The following is a 24,219-nucleotide window of genomic DNA, read 5'->3' on the forward strand; positions in this document are numbered from 1 at the left end:
CGTTTAGCACACAGGTCCGACCCCATCGTCCCCCGTAATATTGAATTATGGGGCTTGTGTTTTAATGCATGCATAAATGCAGAATGGGCTTCACACAAAAGTCACATGACGTTTCATGAATTAATAAAGGGGATAATTACTACCCAGGTTACTGATGGGCAAGAGTCTTAGGATTAGCCAGGGAATCGAAAGGTTAATGTCATTTTCTCTCCTTTTTATTATGAATTTATTGGGGGGGGGGGGGGGGGGGGGCTGTTCTTGCCCTTTGAATCCTTTAGGGTGCACTTATCTTATGCTTTTTTTTCCCATAAGTTGCATACTGCATGACTAATAAGGGACATTAATACTTTCATAATTCAGAAAATGGGATTATCATTTTCTCCTAAGTGCTCGATCATCTTAATTGCTCTGCATTTGGGTCTCGAGTTGAAAGAGAAAAGGAGATATCGTCTGGAAAGCTTGTCATCTCAGTTTAGAATAAAGAGCACATGCTGTTATGTGGAACGTCTTAATGAAGGAGGTTAAGGAACCCCCCGTGCTTGCCTCCTTCAAAGAAACTGTGGCTCAGGTACAGTAGGTCTGTGGCGTCGGTGTTCGTATATCACTCTGGCTTTTGGAGGATCTCGCCAAGACGTGCCTTGCATTGTAATGCAGCTGAACCTTAACACCTATACAAACATGAGCTGGAGAGCATCTACCATCACCTCGTCTCAAATACAACATGGATTACCCCCATGTGCTCCTTGTTGGAGAAGAGCCAGAATAGGAAAGTGTCGGAGAGACGAAGGACTTAAAAACCATCGAAAGGCACTATACGTCCAAATGTTTGTGGACACCTCTTTCTTCTAATGAATGCATTTAGGACAAAAGTATTGGGACATCTGTTCTTTCGTTGTTTCTTCCGACATCGAGGGTATTAAAAAGAGTTGATCATGCTTTTGTTGGATTGACTTGACTGTCTCTGCTGTCCAAGGAAGAAGAAGGCTTTCTACTAGATTTTGGAGGAGCTTTACTATGAGAATTTGATTGCATTCAGAAACCAGTGCACTAGTGCATCATTCCTAATTCCCCAACTCATCCCAAAACTCATCCTATCATTCCAGAGAACACAGTTCCACAGCTCAATGCTGGGGGGCTTTATACCCCTCTAGCCCACACCTGGAGTTAAGAGGCATGGTGCAGATAAACGAATCAAATGTTCACAGGGTTAAAAATGTTGAAAAAGACTCGAGGGATCCCACAGACTAAGGTGCTGCCACTAGGACCCGAGGCCACTTTGCCGCTATGGCCATCAGCTTGCTCTCTCCGGGTTGGTAGATGGCTCACGCTCTCCCCACATCTCTCCGCATTGGCCGGCACAGGCGTCTGCTACCCAGTGCATCAGAGCTGAGTACCCAGTGCTTTTCTCTGAGTGTGTAGGTTGCCCAGTGATGTTGCATTGGCGCCAGTTTGAAAAGAAGTAGTGGCTGGTGGCCAGAGAACACAGTTCCACAGCTCAATGCTGGGGGGCTTTATACCCCTCTAGCCCACGCCTGGCGTTCGTGTTGATCTGCTCCAGAGAGTCCTATTCTATTGGCAGTACTTCTCTATAGAGACTACACAAGCTGTGTGTGTGTGTCTTTGTGTGCATTTGCACATCTGTGTCAGCAATGGGTGCAGCTACAAGTAGTTGAAGGCATTCATCAAAAGGGGTGTCCACAAACATTTGAACTGTTAGTGTAGTTTCTACAGTGCTCATAAAGCCTGAGGAGAATACTGCACAATACAGAGATGTAGCAAAGACTTGCATGACAATAGGTCAAGTGCAGAGTGACCGAGGGGTCGTACGGAGGGTGAGGGTGGGGCTGTCAATAGGGTTGTGAGTTACTAGGGGTAAGTACAGGCCACGGGCTAATGCACTGATTAGCTACTGGCTATTCAGCAGCCTGGTGGGCTGGGTAAAAAAGCAGGAGAACTGGTAACCCAGAAAATAACAGGCTAAGGGTCAGTGTGGTAGGTGTTTCTGATAAAATGGCCAATGAACGTAGACACAAGACTCTAAATGCCATCTATCATGCTGTTTTTTTAGCACCTACATCAGTTATACAGTTAGTACTCCTCATGTTTGGTACAGAAAGTAATAAGCTGATGGAGGTCAGAGCTGCAAGTGTGTGGACAGAGGCTGGACAGAGGCTGGACAGAGGCTGATGCTCAATAAAACACATAATGAGAGTTCAGTGTACTTGCCATCACGTTCCATCTATTCTAATGAGACTGTGCAGCTGGAGTGGATGCTACTTATCGTTTAGCAGGGCGGAGTGTGTGTGTGTGTGTGTGTGATTGCCTGGCTTTGTTTGTAGATATTGCATGCCTCAGCATGTGTTTTCACTCTGTCGCTACTGATTATGCTAGTTATCGAGTAATCTATCGATTATTTTATTTAATAATTAGTTGGTTTGGCTTTTTCAAACAATACAAATGACCCTAACTAATCAATACCAGCCTGTTTTAGCCACTATGGTTTCTTGGACAGTAGATAAGCTAGAAAGCTTTTAGGAAGAATACTATGCTTAGTATGAATGTACTGTATTTGCAGCTTAGTTGTGTGCTGGTGCTCGAAATATTAAATATTAATAATAATAATAATAATAATAATAATAATAATAATGCAATACATATCGTCATCATCCAGTGAAAAACATTGGTGACTTTACAGGAGAAGGCAAAAAGTGGAAGTGAATGGAATGGTAAAAGTTATTTACAGCATTTCTATTGGTCTATTCATCCAGAATGATTGATACAGTGTACAGAGCAGTTCCAGGGTTCAAACCTCAGAGAAAACTGAAAACAGAAAAAATGGAGATACATGTTTTTATTAGACAGAAGCGATATGCTGATTTCACATCATATTCAGAATTAGTCATGTCACACCATCTTAAAAACACAGACGCTCATGGTAACACCGATTAGTTTGCTTTCAGATATTTTCAATTTTTTGAAATTCACAAAAATCGGTGAGCATTTGAATGGAAAACAGCTTTACGACCAACCATCCACTCTCAACACTGACGGAGAGCAGGTGTGCAGTAGGTCTGCTAGCATCCTCATGGGGCTCAAAGGGTTAAAACATTCATTATCATGCAATAACTGACTGTTGTTATGGGTACGCTATATGGACAAAAGTATTGGGACACCTGCGCATCCATTGTTTCTTCTGAAATAGTAGTAATACGTTTAAAGGAGTAATAAATGTGAAGCGGTTCAAACTTGTTTCTCACAGGAACATTTCTATGATTTCTATGAATTATTTTTTTTATTATTTTAAGGATTTGTATTCATTTCTTCAGTTGTGTGAGTTTTGTTAGATTACCTCACATAAAGATCAAATGCTCACAGGGTTAAATATACTGAAAAAGACTCAAAGGGATCCAGCAGACTAAGGCGCTGCCACTATGACCCAAGTTCACTATGCAACTATGGCCATCAGCAGCCGGAGCCCGAGAGTGCAATATCGGCCTTGCTCTCTCCGGGTTGATAGATGGGTCACGCTCTCCCTGCATCACTGCAGTGTGACATTGGCCGGCATGGGCGTCTGCTACCCAGTGCATCAGAGCTGAGTATGCGGTGCTTTTCTCTGAGTGTGTTGGTTGCCCAGTGATGTTGCATTTGCGGCAGTTTGAAAAGAAGTGGTGGCTGGTGGTCATGTATCACTCCTCACCCTCCCAGCGTCAGGAGCATTGCATGTGATGGAGTAGAGCACTAACGAGTGGGTTGGGTAATTGGCTTACTAGAATTAGGGAGGAAAACTGGGTGGGTTTTTGTGTGGTATTTGTAGTACTGGACAGTTCTGAGCCCTTAAATCAAGTAATTGGGTCGGTGCCACTAAGTGCACTGAAATATGTACATGTACCTGCTTTTCAATGGAATTATTTGCTGACATTTCTTTCATATTTCTATGCAATTCTCCGCAGGACCCAAATCAATTTCACAGTGGCCATTGATTTCACCGCCTCTAATGGTAAGTGCTTAAATGATTTTAAAGTAGGCAGCAAGAATCTAAAAACAATAAATAAATAAAAGTTAGGTGGCTTTGCCAAACTCCTTAACCAGTTTTCCTCTGAGCAGAGCAGCTTAACATCTACCTCTTGCGTTCAATAGAGCCATAATGGCTGTGAATGCTCAGCCCCCTGCTCTGCCAGGCTGAACAGAACACTAAGCAGGGTGCCTGGCCGGACCCGGAGGGGGGGCGGGTGGAGAATAGGCTGTCGAATGGCTCAGGTACACCCACTCCCTGTGAACTTGCGCCCCCCGTTGCTCGAAAGGCTGCACTTAGTGCAATTACTAGTAATTATTGTACTTGTGAAAGTAGCTGCTGCTGCTGTTGCTGCTGCTGCAAAAAAAAAACCCTCAGTAATAATTCAGAGCTAATGTAGCCTGGCCAAGACATTGTGTTGGCGAGCATGAAAATATGAGGAAATGCGCGGTTGCGTTAGGAGGGATTTGTTGTGGAGGGCTGCCTGTGGCGCCGGATTGCTATACAGTTTGTTTGTAACAGCCGAACAAACACCGTAAACAATCCCAGCTCCCAGGCCTTTCAACTGTTCAGCCTCCTTCAAATTCAACAGCGCAGTGGGAAACACTACAGTAGCCTTCCTTCGGCCCAGGGAGTATCTGGGAAGTTGTCGTATACTGTGTTGTGAATAGACAGCAGTGGCATTGTGTGATTGCATTGCAAAAATGACCACAGTACAACCTCACAGAGGTGTGGAGTAAAGCTGACGAGCTGTTTAATGACTTTAAATGAAGACGGCCTTCAGATCACTTTCCAGTGGTGCAGGAACTCTCCTGTAATAGCTTCAAACCCTGCAGGACTGCTCTAATGCTCTCAGGTCTAGACAACCCGGCCTAGTCTCTGTCTTTTCCCTGTGTCTTCACCCTTCGATCAGGAGAGGTTAAGGCCTTTAATGAGGTTCTCAAGAGTAGCAAGTACTACTGCTAATAAGAGTATGAGGAAGGAACACACAGAGAGGAACCGGTTCTCCGGTTCTCCTCTGGTGGACCCAAAAGGCATTGGTATGCTTTCAACAACAGGAAGCTTGCGAGAGTTCTGCGAGAGTTCTGCGAAGTCAAACCCACCATTGCGAAGGTTTCAAGCTTGCATTGTAGTTTTTAGTTTTACATTTGAGTGCTCCAATACTGCAGGTGGCGCTATGACACTTTATTGGAAGAGGATAGAATGCTGTACCGCCTCTTTAGCACAGACCAATCACATGGTTCGCTTAGCTGCCATGCGCGCAACAAGGCAAACGAAGCCTCTGCACAGTAGCTCCCAAAGCGTAGGCTGCAGCCGAGGTAGGCCGCATTCTCGGTTGCTACGTCGTAGAAGGCCGTTCCACGTTCTTCAGATACAGCCCAGAAATCCAGCCTACATTCGGGTGGATTTTGAGGACCCAACTGATGATGTATCTTTTCTGAGGCGAGAGCCGTTTCCAGTGACGTCACCCCGCAGTCTGGTTAGACTGTTCTATTAGAACCCACCTATCCATCATTGCTCCTGGGCTCCCCCTACAGTTGCGGAGCCGTGTGGCACAATCCTGGGGGAAAGGGTGTGGCCAAGGTGACCTGGTTGTTAGCAAGTGGCCTTTATTAACTCACACCTGTCACCAAACACCAAATAAACTTGACTGAACATGCCTGTAGCGTAAATGAGGCTCTATGGGAAACTAATAGGCAGACTGTACTTAGTTTCTGAGTCCCCTGGTCTTTCTGTAGCGGCCAAATCGAGCCCTTTTAAGCCCTAAGTAGAGCACAATTCCTTGACTGGCTGCAGGTGCGGATCATTAAGGACGGCCCTGCAGCCCAAGTGAGGGGTTGGTCCGTTGTCCCCACCTCCTCACAATCACAGCTGCTCTTTAATAGCAAATGTTATATATTAAAAACGTTATAGCGCCACCTGCAGTACTGGAGCACTCATAAGCAACACATGGAAAGGAACCAGTAAAGAGTATTTCAGCTCAAAAGCTTGTGAGAGTGGTTCTGATTGTCGTTCTCTCTCTAACTCTGATCTCTAGGTAACCCATCCCAGTCCACATCTCTCCACTACATGAACCCGTACCAGATGAACGCCTACGCCATGGCTCTGAAAGCCGTGGGAGAAATCATCCAGGATTATGACAGCGACAAGATGTTCCCCGCACTGGGCTTTGGCGCCAAACTGCCCCCTGATGGACGCGTGTCTCATGAGTTTCCTCTAGTAAGTTTGTGGACCGACCCCGCCTGCTGCATCTTTTCTTTTGAAACCAGGAGAGCTTCCTCACTCTGAATGTAGGTCATGTTCCTAATATGTTCGCTTGCTTCCTCCTTATCAAAAAGAAACATCCCCATTCCTTGTCCCGCTACGTTGGATGATCAAAAACTACATCCACCTCGACAATGGAGGTGGTGTGGCTGCGTGTGTTTGTTATGATGTGGAAATTGAATTTCTCCCAGTGAGTAATGCTTGCTCAGAGAGGGATTATGGATTTGAGTTCTCTCTGTAGGCCCGTGAAGGCTCAGGAAGGACTAAATTGATCAGAGCCTCTCTCTCCTTCTTTCTCCACCCCCATCTCTACTGCTTCCAGACCTTCCAGTGTCTGTGGGCTCATGATAAACCCCTGTACACTCCCTCTGCTTTTCTTTGGACAGGGTTCTTCATTTGCGTTTAAGCGGCACCTAATCGGTGGCGTTTAGCACCTGATTGCCAGTCTTTACAGACTGATTGATTCATTCATAAATGTCGTTTGAGAGCTCATCTAGAGTGCGATTTTTGGACCCTTTTTTTTTTTGATGGCCCCCCATTGATTATCTACACATGCTTGAATTGCTAGTTGAATATCAGTTGATTCTCAGTTGAGTTTAGGGTGGGGTTGGGTTTAGGATGAAGTTACTATGACCTTACATATAAATGTTTAGCACTTGAAGTTCCAATAATTAATATTTAATATTTATTATTTGATTATCAATGCGTAATAAGACTAATGTTAGCCGTATAGATTCCCAGAATGCATTTCTGTCTTATTTTGGTAGTCGATTTACATATGGTAACTAGGTTTGCCTGCCTTTGCAATGCACACAGCTTGTTCAGTCCTTGTAGAGAAGTACTGCCAATAGAATAGGACTCTCTGAAGCAGAGTAACATGACCCTATGGGCACCATGCTGCCTAATGCCAGGCATGGGCTAGAGGGGTATAAAGCCCCCCAGCATTGAGCTGTGGATCCAGTGTTGTGCAACTTTTTTGCCAAATAGTCAGACCTAGGTCCATCCATTCTTGATTTTCCTTATTTTCCTGGGATACAAACACTTAAACATAGAAGACCAGCGCTTTCTAGAGGCATGGCTTTTTTACCGCAAACAAGGAGCCGATCTCATAGGAGGCGGTTTTTAACCATGCAGACAATAATTTGAAGCAGTCACATGACAAAATTAACCAATCACGCAACCCCACATGTGACGCCAGGAGCAGATAGCTTCCACACCTGCAGCAGACCACACCAGACTCCACTAGAAACAAACCCCAGAACACAGCTTTCAATAGGACCAGAGATGAGAGCTCTGGACCAGCTTTTACGTACCGAACTCATGGAGCATAAGGACCTGTGTGCAGAAAAAAACCCTAGTGTGAAAACGCCTTGTGAGACTTGCCAAAGACATATTTGGTATTTGGCAGGAATCTCTGGACCATAGCCTCTTTCTAGCCTGTTCGCCATCTATATTTACTAGCTAGGGCGGGTTTTTGAGGACAGCTAAGCTCTTCTGTAAGTTGCTCTGGACAGGAGTGTCGGCTAAATGCCAGGAGCTGTTTACCCATGAGACATCCCGACTGTCTGATTTCTCTATTACAGAATGGCAATATTGAAAACCCCTACTGTAACGGTATCGAAGGGATTCTGGAGGCTTACCATCAGAGCTTAAAGACTGTCCAGCTTTATGGGCCCACAAACTTCGCTCCTGTTGTCAACCACGTGGCCAGGTATGTTTTACAGGGCTCCTTTTCCACCATTCTGGTTCAATATATGGCATTTTACACTAAGAGACTGCTTTAATGGAGAAGTTTGGAGTCTTAAATAAGTTGTCTTGATTAATAATCAGAGGGAATCAGAGGGTGCCAAATCAGAATGTCATTTTCTGAGTGCTTTATAAGTGTTTTCACACCCACAGTGATCATACAATCCCCACGTCCACGTTCTTCACTTAACCTCAGCAGGTCTTTGACATTGTTTTCCTTTTCTCCCCAACAGGATAATTTGAACATGGCATTTATTTGAGATGCAAAATGTGTTCACGGGTCTTTGTTTTCACATGAAACGTCGGCTTCAGTACATTCACACACTCGAGGCATTTCAGCTAGCCTGACAAGTTACATAAGTGTCGATTTTGGCAGTAATGGTAATTCACACTTTAGTCCATATATGCAGACTAAGACCAGCAGCTTCCAATCCTGGTCTTGGAGGACCTCATGCATTGCACATTTTAGTGGTTAGCAGTGGAAAGGCATGTTCATTAGCTGATTAGTTGGAACATGTGTGTTGGGAGCAGGGTAAACACTAAAATGTGCAGGAAAGGGGGTCCTCCAGGACCAGGGTTGTAAACCACTGGTTAAGACCACCCATAGCGGTTCTGAGAGAGAACAACTGGCTGAATACTGACTATACTGACTAAACCTCAACCCAAAACCTACTCCTAACCCTCATTCTGGTCCTCACTCTCACCCTAACCTTAACCTTGACCCAAAACCTAATCCTAATCCTGATTCTGGTCCTCACTCTCACCCTAACCTTAACCTCGGCCCAAATCTTAATCCTAGCCCTCATTATGGTCCTCATTCTCATTCTCACCCTGACCTTAACCTCGACCCAAAACCCAATCCTAACCCTCATCCTGATCCTCACTCTCACCCTAACCTTAACCTCGACCCAAAACCTAATCCTAATCCTGATTCTGGTCTTCACTCTCACCCTAACCTTAACCTCGACCCAAAACCTAATCCTGATTATGGTCCTCACTCTCACCCTAACCTTAACCTTGACCCAAAACCTAATCCTATCCCTCATTATGGTCCTCACTCTCACCCTAACCTTAACCTCGACCCAAAACCTAATCCTAATCCTGATTCTGGTCCTCACTCTCACCATAACCTTAACCTCGACCCAAAACCCAATCCTAACCCTCATCCTGATCCTCACTCTCACCCTGACCTTAACCTCGACCCAAAACCTAATCCTAATCCTGATTCTGGTCCTCACTCTCACCATAACCTTAACCTCGACCCAAAACCTAATCCTAACCCTCATCCTGATCCTCACTCTCACCCTAACCTTAACCTCGACCAAAAACCTAATCCTAATCCTGATTCTGGTCCTCACTCTCACCCTGACCTTAACCTCGACCCAAAACCTTATCCTGATTCTGGTCCTCACTCTCATCCTAACCTTAACCTCGGCCCAAAACCTAATCCTAATATTCACCCTGGCCCCTTACTCTCAGCCTAATCCAGTTAGTCTCCAGTTTGAGACTGGTGTCAGAAGTAGGTCTTCAGCAGCTGGTTGAGGATGTTGAGATCTGAACCTGGACGGAACCTGAACAGCTGAATTCAGTAGAAGTCTTCAGTTCAGATCTGGTCATTTATGACCCTGTGTCGCTGATCAGTTGTGTAGCATGCAAACCACAACCACTAGAGTAGTGTGGTGTGCACCTGGCATTAAGAGTACTTCAGTCTGGACTGCTTTCTGAACAATAGAAGAGGCAACTTACAGTCTTAAAGGGACAGTAACAAAATAAATGATGTATATTTGGTGAATAAACCAATACAAACATCACACACCAAAAAACAATGTAGGGTAGAGCTGCTTTAATTCATTCAAACTGTGGCACGGTGCTCCTGATCCAATCTGGTATCTGAAATCAGAGTAAACAGGAAATATGGGTAATTGAGTTTCTTATCACAAGCCCCACCGCCGCACAAAGGCCGCCGTACCCGAAATGATTCCCGCGGCTGTGCATTGTGTGCCTCTCTCCCTGCTGCTTTCCATCATAGACTGCCTCCCTGTCCGTCATGCTTCTTTTTCACACCATATGCTCCCCTTTTGACTGTATAATAATCAGAGAGATATGGTGGCACATGCCACAAGTCTAAAGAAAGCAGTGACACTCGCACCAGCGCTCCGAATCGCACAGCATCAGCGACACACCACGGTCCGTCCAGCTGTTTGCAGTTAAATGGGGGGGAGATGTTCCTAGAAGAAACCTAAATTGACTGTGGTGCACTTTGTGGCCACAGAGCTTGTTCACACTCAGTGGTTCCTGGGATAGGCCTTTATTTTCTTCTACTTACAGGAAGGGAAAACAAAGGGGATGGGATGGAATGATGTCAGCCTGACATTGAGTTGGAATAGGGAAAGGAAGCTTTACACAAAGCAGTGCTGGACCTTCTCCCTCAGCTTCGGTTCCAGAAGTAAACTAAACTAAACTAACTAAACTTTACTGGAGTAATTATTAATTTTTCAGACTTTTTACTTCTACTTCTTACATTTTCTCCCAATTATCTGAACTTTCTCCTCCTTACATTTTAAAAACAGACTCGTTCCTCCTATTTCATTTCCCTTAGTTTTCATTCCGGCTCGTCATCAATAAAAAACCCTCTCCAGATAAATCTCTCCATCCGGAAAGTGAGAGTCTGATCCTGATTGGATGAGAAGTATAAACAGACTCCATTCTGACTCCCTATTGGTTTATAAGAGATCCATCACACCTGCACACGTCCCGTCCCTCTCCAGCGAGCTCACAGCAGACGTCTGTAGTCTAGTATGAAGACTGTGTCCGTGGCAGAGACTCAAGAGAGCTGCAGTGAAACGTCCCGACTGAGCCCCACATTTACATTCCAATAAAGCTTATTGATCACACGCCTCTGAAGTCTGACTTTCTGCAGCTTTACAGAACTTCTAGACAACGACTCCTCATATTTTCCTCCATGAAGCTCATGTTGATGCTCAGTAGAGCACAGAGACGCTCCTTTAATAGAGCTGATATTACTGAAATGCTTCATTTTCAATGGGCAGATCTGCAGCTCAAACAGGAGCCTAGTGCAGCCCAACATTTTTAACATCAACATTTTAATATATCATTCTCCTCATTATGACTTTTAGAGAAATGGGTTTTTGGGGAGGGGGGAGGGTAGTGTACTATAGACCCCTGTGGCGCGGCCTAAGCTTTCAGTCTTTGTTTTCCTTCTATTACTTTTACTTTTCTACTTGAAGTCGTTCTGAAACCAGTACTTTTACACTTTTACTGGAGTAAAAAGCTTAAGTTGATGCTTCAGCTTCTAAAGAAGTCTTTTAAACCCTCATATCTCCACTCACTTCTACCTGAGGAATGCATGTGTATACTTTTGACACCTTTGTTCGGCTCCATACTGACCATACTTTACTTTTTTAAAAATGACGGTGCTTCAAAGGGTTCTTTGAGCGACACCATAGAAGAACCACGGAGGGAATCTTCAAACATTTAAAAGGTTCTTCACACTCACACACATCTCTACTTCAAACACGGTTCTTTAGGGAACCGAAGGTGGTATAATAATGAATACCTAGCACCGGTGTGTTGACTGTATGGTTCCTTTTCTGTAGCAAAAGCCCAAAAAAATTATTATCATCAAAATTGATAAGCAGAAATACCATCAACCCAGACTCCGGACTGTTGCATCCATCTGAGCCATTCCGCTGCTATTCCGTGCACGTCGGTATTCCCAGTGTGACCAATCCTCCACGCAGGGAGGGTGTATCCAATAAAGGAGGCCGGCATAAATGATTGTATGAAGTCTCTCCGCACCCTCCGTTCCTTCCTCGGCATCTCGCAAGCAAATCTTCCTTCAATCTGATTATGCGTGCTCTCCACAGTAATTAAAAACGCCATCTCCATAGACTTGAATTAGACTTGCTTAATTAAAGCGTGATGTGCCACCAAGAGCCCTGGCACGGCGAGAGGCGGATACCCACGGAGCTTGATTATGCTTAAACAAATACAAGAGACACACGTCGGTGCTACAAATCCACACGGTGCCGGGTCATTTACATTCAAATAGGTTTGTTAAAGAATGCCAGTTATAGCGGGAAATAAACAGGGAGGAAGATCAAGTCACTTCAGCGCACAGTTTCTCCAAGAACACGAAGAAACAACTTATTTACTCTGAAATTTCATCCAGCAGAACGCAAACTCTGTTTGCTTCGGGGAGGCCGAGCTTTCCGGCAAAGTTTGTCAGCGCTCAAGTCTTCTGGGGCAAAGGATTTTCATTATGTGCTTTCAGTGGAATAGTTCAGTAAAGCACCTAATTACCATGATTCATCATCTACCCCAGAGGAAGTTGATCCTCCAGCTCAAATTCAGTATCTGACGTTTGTTTCGTTAGCTGAGAACGGGAGATGCTAAGCTAATGTTGCTAAAAAAAAAAAAAAACACTGAACTTATGATGCGTCCCAGTGCTCCTATACCAGATGAACTAGTGAATACAACTTCACTCCATTCAGGGTTCAGATTCAAACCCCTGACTCTGGCCTACAAAGCCAAGACTGGACCAGCCAGCCCCTCTGTACTTGATGGTGATGGTCAAAAGCCGATCTGCACCAAGAGCCCTTCCAGCTTCAAGTACGGCTCGGGTCGACCCGCCATCCTTTAAGATCCACGGAAGACGAGCGTCCAGACTTTTTTCTGTCCTGCACCGAACTTCCCCTGGGTGTCCGAACAGCAGAGTCCAACGCTCGCTGTCCTCAAACCCAGACTGAAGACCCTCCTCTTCTGAGAGTATTGTGGTCTCCGCACTGACTTCTGTATTTAGCATCATCTAAGATTAGAGGGACCTTTTGGACCCTAGCTAAGGGTACTCTTCTGTGAGTCGCTCTGGAGAAGAGCATCTGCTAAACCCCTTCAATAGAAATGGAAATGAAGGAGCACTGAACAGAGGGCTGTTTTTCACCTAGTCCTTTAGCAATCGCTTGAGAAGGACGATCACAGAGAAGGTTAAATCCTTACTATAACCCCTTTTTCATCTCTCTGCAGGTACGCAGCGGCTGTGCAGGACGGCTCGCAGTACTTCGTCCTCCTCATCATCACAGACGGAGTCATATCAGACATGTCCCAGACCAAAGAGGCCATTGTGAACGTGAGTACAGCCCATGAAAACACACGCACCAAGAAAGAGTCCCAACAGATGGTGTATGTATCAAAGGTTTCATAAACAGGCTCTCAAAAACGTGCATTTAGTTATGGGCACTATGTGGACAAAAGTATTGGGACACCTCCTCGTTTGTTGTTTCTTCTGTAATCAAAGGAATCAAAAAGTGCTGTCCAGGGAAGAAGGAGCATTGCTGTGAGGATTTGATTGCATTGGCGTTAGTGAGGTCAGAATGTTGGATGATCACCACTCATCCCAAAAGTATTGGATGGAGCACCATCCATCATCCCAGAGAACACAGTTCCCTTGCTGCACGGCTCAGTGCAGAGGGGGGCTTGACTTTATACCCCTCTAGCCCATGCCTGGCATTAGGCAGCAGGGTGCCAATGGGTTCCTCGTGTTAATCTGCTTCAGAGAGTCCTATTCTGTTGAATATTGGGTGTGCATTTGCACGTCCGTGTCAAACTCAAGGTAGCTGAATGGATTCATTAGAAGGGTGTCCACAAACATTTGGCCATGTAGTGTATATGAAACCTTTTGGTACTCTTTTTGTACAGCCAATCAGCAGTTCCTGTATGTCAGATCTACTTTCCACTGTGGTTTTAATGAGCTACTTGCAGGTAAGTGGACATCAGGGTTCTCCGCTGCCGCGAGTCGTCTGTGCAGCAGCAAAAGGCCTGACTTCCCAGCAGACTGGATTTAAAGGGAATTTGCGACTGTTAGTCAAACCATTAGAACAGCCACACCTTCCTTTTAAGATCTTGCCTGCTGCTCGTTCTCACACGGCCTTCCTCCGCACCTGGAGTCTCCGCCCTCTTCAAGCTCTTAGAGAATAACACACAGCGGCGGACCTCAACTGAAGCGACGTATGTACTTTTTGTGCAGAAGCTATTGTGAAACACAGGAGGGTGGGGCTGGTAAGCACCGATTTTTATTTTCTGCACCACCAGCTATTGGCAAAAATGTATTAAAAAATGGAAATAACAATAGATTATACAGCCAAAAATAAATCATATTTTACATGTTTTGAATATATCTGAAACAATCTTATTGTTATTGGTATGCACAATCATGGCCAGTATTTGGACAGTGGCACAATTTTCGTCATTTTGCCTCTTGTCATGGCATTCTAGGCCAGACACAGAGAGATGAACACTCGTAGAGATGGGTTCAATGCAAGTAGTTTATTAACACAACTCAAGAAAATACACGGGGTAAAATACAACGCAAACTTGACAAACCAGAGGGCGAAAACAAAACACCCCCCAGTCCCAGGTGTAACTCATGAACATGAAACAAGACACACTGAATCAAACATGAACACAAATGAACATTAATCAAACACACATGAACGTCACTGAACTAGAATCGAATCTCTGAATCGACACACATGAACGAAAATGCAACAAAAGTCCTTATGTGAGTGTGTGGGCGGCGGCTCGGAATCGCCCCAGGGGAACCTCTGTGCACCACCACAATGGATTGAAATGAAGCAGAAACTGTGATTGAAGGGAAGACTTTCAGCTTTAACTCAAGGGGTTTAAACAAATGCTGCTTAACCTTTTCAGCCAATTTTAGTACGTAGTCTAAAAAAGCCTGGCCAGAAAAAAAATCTAGATTAACTTGAGTAGGGAGAAGAGATACCTCATCTGTCAAACATGGTGGAGGCACTGTTTAGTCATGGACATTAATCCGCTATATGGACCATACGGGACACCTGCTCATTTATCCAGTTTATCCTGCTTAATCTCACTTAAAAGCCACTGAAGTGCACTATACGTCCAAATGTTTGCGGACACCCATTCTATTGAATGCATTCAGGGCAAAAGTATTGTTAAAAAGAGTTTCTCCTGCATCTCTCCTTTTGTTGAAGTAACTGTCTCTACTGTCCAGGGAAAAAGAAGGCTTTCTACTAGATTTTAGAGGAGCATTGCTGCAAGGATTTGATTGCATTCAGCAACAAGAGCTTTAGTGAGGCCAACTCCCCAACTTATCTCACAATTATTGGATGGCGCACCGTCCAGCATTCCAGCTCACACCCCGTTACACCCCTCTAGCCAATAAATTCATGTTTATCTGCTCCAGGGAGTCCTACTCTATTGGCTATACTTATCTATAAGATGTTTCAGCAATGGGTGCAACTGACAGTAGCTGAATGCATTCATTAGAAGGGGTGTCCACAAACATTTGGCAGGACCAGGGTTGAGAGAGGGTTGGCAGACGCTCGTGCCGGCCAACGTCACACTGAAGTGATGTGGTGTGATCTGGGTCCTGACATAGTCGAGGACATGGTTAAGAGGGCAAGCATTGGACCCAGAGCACATTGGAACACTGCCCCAACCAGCCCCACTCTCCTTCATGTTCTTCTGCGCCTCCAGCTGTTTCTGTCTGTTGCATTTTTAATCCGAACCGGTTGCTGCTAGCGAAGAGTGATGGGAAAATTGCACTCTGGGATATGAGTGGTTATGAATTCTGTATAAAAATACCAGTCATACGCGAGCAGATGCCTCGCAAATCAACCAAGCGGAGCAGATTTAGACCAAACACGGAATAACCAGGAGTTGAATTTTTACTATGATTGCTCATGTTCAGTGATTCAACTGTTTTGGCTTGCAGGAGCGCATTCCGACACCCAGTGTGACCTAAAATATCCGGACCCCTGCCGCGCTTGTTCCTGACGAAGGTGTCGGAAATGAGGAGCGTGTCTAAAGCGATTTTTCCCGTCTTCACTCTCTGCGTTCGGGCTTGAAAGGTGGCAGATGTCTGCCTGCATTAAAGTCGTTCCGAAGGAAGAGTCTTATCCCAGTGTCGAAAATCAGTTAACGAACCCAGATGGAGCCTTTTTCCGCAGGTTCGGCCCCGTCGCTCACGCCGGCACGCAGCTTACTGAGCTGAGCTGGAAGCGTGGGTCTACAGAAGGCGACACTCCGTGCCTTCGAAAGCGAGTAGGATGTTCTGTGGGATCCCTTTGAGGAACACTGACCCACTTCTCACAGTGTTTGTTTGGGGGGATGAGGCAAGGGGAGGGCCACATGTATCATTCATAAGGGAACGCTGTTACCGTAAGCAGCTGCTCGGGTTCTGACCGCTGTCGTTTAAAAGCAGGTCATGGGGAAATGGGCTCAGCCCCGCATGAGGCCATTTGGAACTAGCGGTGCTTCGACACTTCCAGCACAAGCTGGAAAACGTCCCACTGCTGTGCTGCAGCGCTGATGTTTTATGCATATCAATTCGTTTTTTGGGTGCATGATCAGCAGCGTCGTAGAGACAAAAGTATTGGGACACCTGCTCGTTCATTGTTTCTTCTGGAATCAAGGGTATTAAGAAAGAGTTTATCCTGCTTTTGTTGGAGTAAGTGTTTCTACTGTCAATGCTGGGGGGCTTCATACCCCTCTAGGCCATGCTTGGCAATAAGCAGCATGGTGCCAATAGATTCATGAGTCCTATTCTATTGGCAGCACTTGGCAATCATTAGAAGGGCCGTCCACAAACATTTGCACATATAGTGTAACGTAATGGTTATTTGGAGACGATCATTGTCTGATTAGCCGCTAGAGTAACGGTAACTTGGACCGGAAGCCTGGTCACGCTCAAGTCATCCATTTAAGTGCTGTTAGCATGCTAACATTGGCTAACTAGCCAACCATAAACTAGCCACAATTAGCCTAGAAAAATGTGCTCTGTTGTTAGCGCCAAGCTAGTAGTTTTAAATAATCATGCGCTAATGCTAATTCTAGCTTAAACACGGTCATATAAAGCTTCTTGTGCAGTTTTACTTTAGTTGACTCCAGTAAAGGAGGCAGGTTTCAATCCTCAGTATTCCCCAAGGTGTCAAAAGTATTTACATTCATTCCTCAGGTAGAAGTGAGTGGAGATACGAGGGTTTAAAAGACTTCTATAGAAGCTGAAGCATCAACTGAAGCTTTTTACTCCAGTAAAAGTGTAAAAGTACTGGTTTCAGAACGACTTCAAGTAGAAAAGTAAAAGTAATGGAAGGAAAACAAAGGCCGAAAGCTTAGGCAGCACCACAGGGGTCTATAGTGCACTACCCCCCCCCCCCCTCCCCAAAAACCCATTTCTCTAAAAGCCATAATGAGGAGAATGATCTATTAAAATGTTGATGTTAAAAATTTTGGGCTGCACTAGGCTCCTGTTTCAGCTGCAGATCTGCCCATTGAAAATGAAGCATCTCAGTAATATCAGCTCTATTAAAGGAGCGTCTCTGTGCTCTACTGAGCATCAACATGAGCTTCATGGAGGAAAATATGAGGAGTCGTTGTCTAGAAGTTTTGTGATGCTGCAGAAAGTCAGACTTCAGAGGCGTGTGATCAATAAGCTTTATTGGAATGTAAATGTGGGGCTCAGTCGGGACGTTTCACTGCAGCTCTCTTGAGTCTCTGCCACGGACACAGTCTTCATACTAGACTACAGACGTCTGCTGTGAGCTCGCTGGAGAGTGACGGGACGTGTGCAGGTGTGATGGATCTCTTCTAAACCAATAGGGAGTCAGAATGGTGTGTGTTTATACTTCTCATCCAATCACAGTCAGACTCTCACTTTCCGGATGGAGAGATTTATCTGGAGAGGGTTTTTATTGATGACGAGCCGGAATGAAAACTAAGGGAAATGAAATAGGAGGAACGAGGCTGTTTTTAAAATGTAAGGAGGAGAAAGTTCAGATAATTGGGAGAAAATGTGAGAAGTAGAAGTAAAAAGTCAGAAAAATTAATAATTACTCCAGTAAAGTTTAGAGAACCAACATTTCTACTTAAGTAAAGTAACGAAGTATTTGTACTTCATTACCTGACACCTCTGAGTATTACTGAAGCAGCCGCCCGCCTATCAGATATGTGGTAACTTTGCTAAGCCTCTCTAGTGAATACAAAATTCAGGCCTTTTACAGAGCTTATAAAGTGTAAATCAGGAGGAGGAGAATGTTAACAACCACCAATTATGCTGAACTGGCAATTTCTCATCTGGTTGCATTTTACAGACATGCAGTTTCAGCAATAACAGACTTTTTCACACAGTAAACGACCCAGTTGGAGAATTTCTTTGGGCAGCATCCGCTAAACTCTGAGCAGCATAAAAGGACTCTTGATGTTTGACGCTTGGAGGAAAATGCTTCACAGCAGAAATGATCAGATTAACACTTCGAATGATTTAAAATTTAGACCATTAAGGAATTTTTAAATTTTCATTATATAACAGATTAGCTTGTCTTGAACAGAAAATTCAAATAAATTAATTAAATAAACTTTTCAAGCTCGTTGACAAATATCAGCATTTTGGCATGTCCATATTGACTGATATCACATTTAAGTAAACTAGTAAAAAAAAAAAAAGTTGTTACATTTAGTTTATCAACATTATAATCATTGTCTTTAACAAAATGTTATATATCTCCAAATATTATGTATATTTTTCTAAATATTGCAGCATTTTGCCATCAGCCAATCCCTCATTCAACCCCGTAACACAGAAATTTCTCCCCAGTAATAAAAATAGTAGTTTGATCTTTCTGACATCATTTTGAGATTATCTTCTTATGCTTTTATCTTTATATAAAAAAAAAAAAATACTTTCAGATCAAGCTTTTTTTCCAATACTGTTCTTACTAAAAATCTTATTTAATGAATTAGACAAAAAATCTTTTGGCATAGTGCCAAGTACAGCAATATCTGATGCGAAAGCAGCATATAGAAAGGCACTCGCAATTGTAGCGCAATACTTACAACCCCGTCACATTCAGTAATGTTGTAAATACTGCACAAAAATTGTGAGTGCCTTGATTTGTTATTACAGAGTTTAATGACTTTACAGAGGGCATCCAAACCAAACGTAAAGGTTTGTTGGTCTCCGAGTGGTCCAGTGGACTAAAGCTTGGCCACTATGATGTGAGGATCACCAGTTCAAATTCTGGGTCATGCTGCTTGTCATCAACAACCGGAGCCAGAGTGAGCACAATTTGCCCTTTTTTCTCACATCGCTTTAGTGTGATGTTGGCTGGCTGAGGTGTCTGCTAGCCATTGTATCTGAGCTGGGTACCCAAGCGATTTGATTGCCGGGTTGGAGGTTTTTTCTTGCCCGGTCATGCTGCATAGGTGTCAGAGGAGTCATGTGTCAGTCCTCGCCCTCCCAGTGTAAGGAGCATTACTTACATGTGATAGGGGGAGCGTACTAACGAGGGGGTTGGGTTATTGGCTATCCAGTATTGAGGACCGGATCAGTCTAGAATAGACTATATGGAGATAGAGCTGCATTTGAGCTGCTAGCGCGGCTACGGCATGGTTCCGACACTGGCACATGAATGGACCTGCTGATGAGGGAAGAACAACAGCCATGGGCAAGGGCTAATATGAGGAGGATCTGAGAAAACAACATCAGCTGTGCTCTCCTTTGTCATGTTGGACAGGCTGCGGTTTTATGCATTAGTAGTGCTTAGATATGCGAATAGTCCTCGTTCGCAGGCCAATCAGACGCCACCGTCAGCGTGATGGGCGGGAGACTGAATCAGACAGACACAGCGAACCACCCACTCAGCCAGTGACTGATGATAAGCCTAAATGGAAACGACTTAAGCTCCTGTCTGAAGTTATGATAGATCTTCGCCTACACAGCGCAGAAACTTCTCGCGGCTTCGTCTTGCCTTCATTACAGCTTGAACATCATTAGTTCAGCCCTGAGCTGTCAGTTAGAGCACTAAGTGACAGTCTACCCAGTGTACTCACCCCCCCCAATTACATGGCACAAGGATAGGAATTAGGCAGAGGGAGCCAGCAATTGAGGCCTTCACGCACAAAGCAGGCTTTTTCCGCATTCAGTAGTCACCCTGTGTTCGCTAACAATACCTTTGTCACCAAAAATCACCAGTCTCGCTCTCGAGTGCAGCTGCGTGGCTCAATAAAGACGCCACATAAACCATCTGGGCTGCCGCAGCGTGCTGTTCGGCTGCTGCTATTTGAATACGAAATAAAGGGGATAAAACCAAGTGGCACTCTGGGACCCTGACTGTTTGTGTGACGGTATGACAACCTGCACGTACCTGCATGCAGTTCCTGCCATTATATGCATTATTTGTGTGTGGGGGGATGACTGTCCATGTGCTATGGATGCGCCGTTTCCCAGACGTTGTCAAGGCGACTACTGTGAACTGACAGACTGTTTTTTTCTTTTTTTTGATTATGCCGGATCCGTCCCGTCAATCAGACGCCGGAGATAATGGCACAAATGGGGCAATGGAGCTCAATTATCCATGGATGCTCCTGACACGCACTCATGGCAGAGCCTGTCACGAGTGTTGTGCACAGATAATTTGGAAGTGTTGAAGCCACAACTTTCCGTCACCCTGTCAGGGGATTCCGTCTGCAGCTTTGTTTTCGGGCCTGGGAAAAAAATCGGAAGTTTGTAAACCAAACAACAACAACAACAACAACAAAAACAGAAAAACGAAAACAAGGAGCAGCTCCCTGACAAGACTGAGGCCTGAGGACAGATCGTTATATAAAACCTCATGAATCTTGAAACACATCTGTCATTTCGGAGCGGGATTGCGCAAGGAACGCTGCAGATCAAACGCTCCTCTCAGTTCAGGTGATGTTTCCATGCTGCTGCAGGAAGGGAACTGTTTTTAGCATCCGTGCTCTTTCAGACACTCAGAGTGGGAAGTTAGGCTGCTAGGCTGCTGGTGCTCCAGATGTCGCTCTGATTGTACTGGCCCCGCCTCCCTCACTCAGCTTTTGAGCACAATGACTGTAGAAAACATGGGCCGCACCCTCAAAAGTCTCTGAAAAGTGAAGCGAACCACAAGTTTAGCTCCTCTGCAGGTTGGCTGCAGTATGACGCATAGCTCTGCCCATCCCCATAGGTTTCAAAACAGACAACTTCCTCAGAGCGAGTTGGCTGCCCAGCGATGTTTGAAAAGAGGCGGTGGCTGGCTTTACATGTGTTGGAGGGGTCATGTGCTAATCCTATACTCTCAGGAGCATTGCTAGTGCTAGGTGGAGCTACGAACGGGTGGGTTGATTGGCAGAAAAGGGGGTATTACATTCGATAAACAAAAAAAAAACAATAAAAAAGAAAACTTAAAAAAGGGAGGGTTCTCAGACTTGTAGGCATGAGTACAACGTATAGATGGAATTTAGAGGATGTTAGATTAGGAAGGAAGGGCTTCAGATATGTTTCTCCTCCCAAAATAAGTAGTAACTCCACTCAGGTGCTAAAAATCTACCTCCCTGGACATCAGAAATCCAACACACCTGGGTCTAATATCTAGAAAAGTCTCTGAAAAGTGAAGCGAACCACAAGTCTAGCCCCTCTGCAGGTTGGCTGCAGTATAACGCGTAGCTCCGCCCATCACCATAGGTTTCAAAGCAGACAAATAATGTAGCATCATCTAGACTCCTTTTTAGCCTTGTGATATTGAGAATATTGCCCAAACCCAACTAACAGTGACAGCCTTCACAAACCAATTTTTTCCCCCCTCCTCAGGTCAGCTGAGGGGTCCACAGTCTGTTCCATTAAACACTCAGCACTGCTGTCCGTGTCCAGAATAGTGACTCACCTCTCAGTGGTGTGATTAGAGGTGTTTTGACAGACAATTTACTCTCATCATCAAGATGACTCAGAACTGTCTTCCATATCCCGGCCATCTCTCCTGAATCACTCGCAAACATCACAGTGGCCCCGAGATCTGTCGTCTCCAGCCCAGCAGGAGTTTGCATGATTAATGCCGAATGAATGGACTTCAGCTGACTAAAGCGCCACAGTGAAACAGGAGCATTAGTCAGTGTGCTTGTGTGTTTAGTGGACGGTTGCTCTGATGTGGCCGGTCAGTGATAGGTTGGTTATGGGTTTGAGGAAACTTCTCAATATGCTGGTTTTATTCGCTCCATGTGTTTTTTATGGATTTCTACTTGTCTGACCTTCGTTTTCTAATGTTAATACATCACTTACAGTCAAGAACATAGAACAAGAGGGCGTCGAGCAGCTCAGCCCTCCACTGCGCTAACACTACTACGGCCCGGGGGTCGCAAGTTGTGTTTAATTTCATGTTCATGTTCTGTTGGTTCAGCAGCTGCTTTGCTGTTGTTGGGGTTGAGCAGAAGAACAGAGCCTTCAGTTCAAACATCAGTTCCGTTATAGAAGTTCTAGAAGACAGTGCTTCTCAATCGGATCCTCAGGTTCTCCAGACAGCACATATTTCTTGCTCTATTCCTGTGTGTTGTGAGTTGGGCAGGAGCAAAAATGTGGGCCGTCTGAAGGCCCGAGGGGACTGCTTTGAGAACAACACATAGTATTTGAAGCCCTGATATGACTTGTCACATGATACAGGGGGCTCGTCCTGTATAGTGTTCCTGGTTATTTTGGATGTGTGTGGACCTCATATGGACGCATATCACAGCGTGATTGGTTGGTTCCATTTCTTGTCTGTCTAGCTTCTATGGCTTAACCAATAGGAGAACTTTCCTGGGGTGGGTTTCCCAAACCTTCATAATAACATACTTAAAAACATTCTCATAAATACAAACACTTCCCGAAACTTCCCAAAGCTTCCAATTTTCTCTTAAACTCATAGTGGTAGCTCATTAGCCACTCTGAGCCCCATCATATGGGTCCCAAATTCAAATCCCGAGCCAATGCCGCTTTGCCATCAGTGGCCATAGTCAGAGAGAGCACAACTGCACGTGCTCTCTCCAGGTGGGTAGATGGCGCTCTCTCCCCCCATCACTTATGGCCAGTACAGGCGTCTGTTAGCTGGTGTGGTGAAGCAGGGGACCCGGCACTCTCCTCAGAGCGTGTCGGTTGATTGGCAGTACCAGAGTTCTCCTCATTGGGAGAAAAAGGGGAACATTCGATAAACAAACAAACCAAAAAAAAAAATCATGTACAGGGTAGAGATGGAATTTATAGGATGTTAGATTAAGAAGGAGGGGCTTCAGATATGTTTCTCCTCCCAAAATAAGTAGTATCTCCACTCAGGTGCAGGGATGCTCAATAATTGGTCCTAAAAATCGACCTCCCTGGACAGCTGAAATCCAACACACCTGGGTCTAATATCTAGATATTCCTGAAGGTCTTCAGGTGTGTTGGATTAGATTCTAAGCTCTGCAGGGTGCTAGATCCTCAAGACCAAGACTGAGCAGCCAGAACTAACCACTGTAAGGGTCCAGGAATCCATCCTTTGTCTAGTTTATTAATATATAATAATATTATGCTACTGTTACTATGGCATTAAGCTCATTAACTCAAGTGCATTAACATAAATGGAAAACAAAAGGCTCTTGACTACGAGGGGAACTGCGCTGTATGTATTTGAGGAAGGTCATAACACATTGCAGTTGCCATCAGAGTAAAGACCCCTTTTTGCCCGCAGGGTGCCAAGCTCCCCATGTCAATCATCATTGTCGGAGTGGGCCAGGCCGAGTTTGACGGTAAGCATGTCTGATAAATACACAATTTATTGGTTGTTTTTTTGTAAAGGAAAGTCTTAGCACCCTAAAGCAACAAAGAACAGAAGAGTGAAGTGTGTTTCTTTACCCCTGCTCATTAATAACCCCCCCCCCTCTCTCCAAACGCTCTGAATGAAAAAACAAATCAATAATTCAATGTCTGGGCTCTAAAACACAGGTAAGCTCTGCTATGCTCATTACTAGCAATTAGCCAGACGGGATGCTCCAAGAGCAATTACCAGCTCATTAGCTTGGGCAGAGCAAGTGCAGGCGAAGGCGGGTCACGAGGAGCATCTTTCAGAAAGCCGCAGTCTAATCACGCATCCTGCTGTAATTAGCACGTTGCATCCGGTTAATGGGTGCGAGTCATCGCGCCGGGGCCACATCGTGGCCTGTCCACGTGAGGAACCGAGAGGCTGAATTGGAGTTAAAGGTTTTGGTCACTAATAAGACTAACCCACCCACTCTTATCTGCCCCACTGAGGGTTTCTACAAAAGCCAGGCCTAGAATAGGAGTCCTTACTGGATATGCTTGTCTATGGATGACGGGTCATGTGGTGGGGGGCTGCTGTTCTGAGCCAGTAATA

General features: G+C 44.9%; 1 protein-coding gene across 1 annotated transcript in view; it reads left to right on the top strand.

Moving 5' to 3' along the window:
- Positions 1 to 24,219, top strand: part of cpne5b (copine Vb) — a 185,869-nt gene that overhangs the window by 149,700 nt on the left and 11,950 nt on the right. Inside the window, exons 14-18 of the mRNA XM_072665400.1 lie at positions 3,951 to 3,997; positions 6,051 to 6,232; positions 7,861 to 7,988; positions 13,067 to 13,169; positions 23,557 to 23,614. Coding sequence (XP_072521501.1) covers positions 3,951 to 3,997; positions 6,051 to 6,232; positions 7,861 to 7,988; positions 13,067 to 13,169; positions 23,557 to 23,614 — 518 coding nt within the window. The remainder of the gene's footprint in view (positions 1 to 3,950; positions 3,998 to 6,050; positions 6,233 to 7,860; positions 7,989 to 13,066; positions 13,170 to 23,556; positions 23,615 to 24,219) is intronic.

The sequence above is a fragment of the Salminus brasiliensis genome, chromosome 21, assembly GCF_030463535.1.
Source record: "Salminus brasiliensis chromosome 21, fSalBra1.hap2, whole genome shotgun sequence".
Taxonomy (NCBI): Eukaryota; Metazoa; Chordata; class Actinopteri; order Characiformes; family Bryconidae; genus Salminus; species Salminus brasiliensis.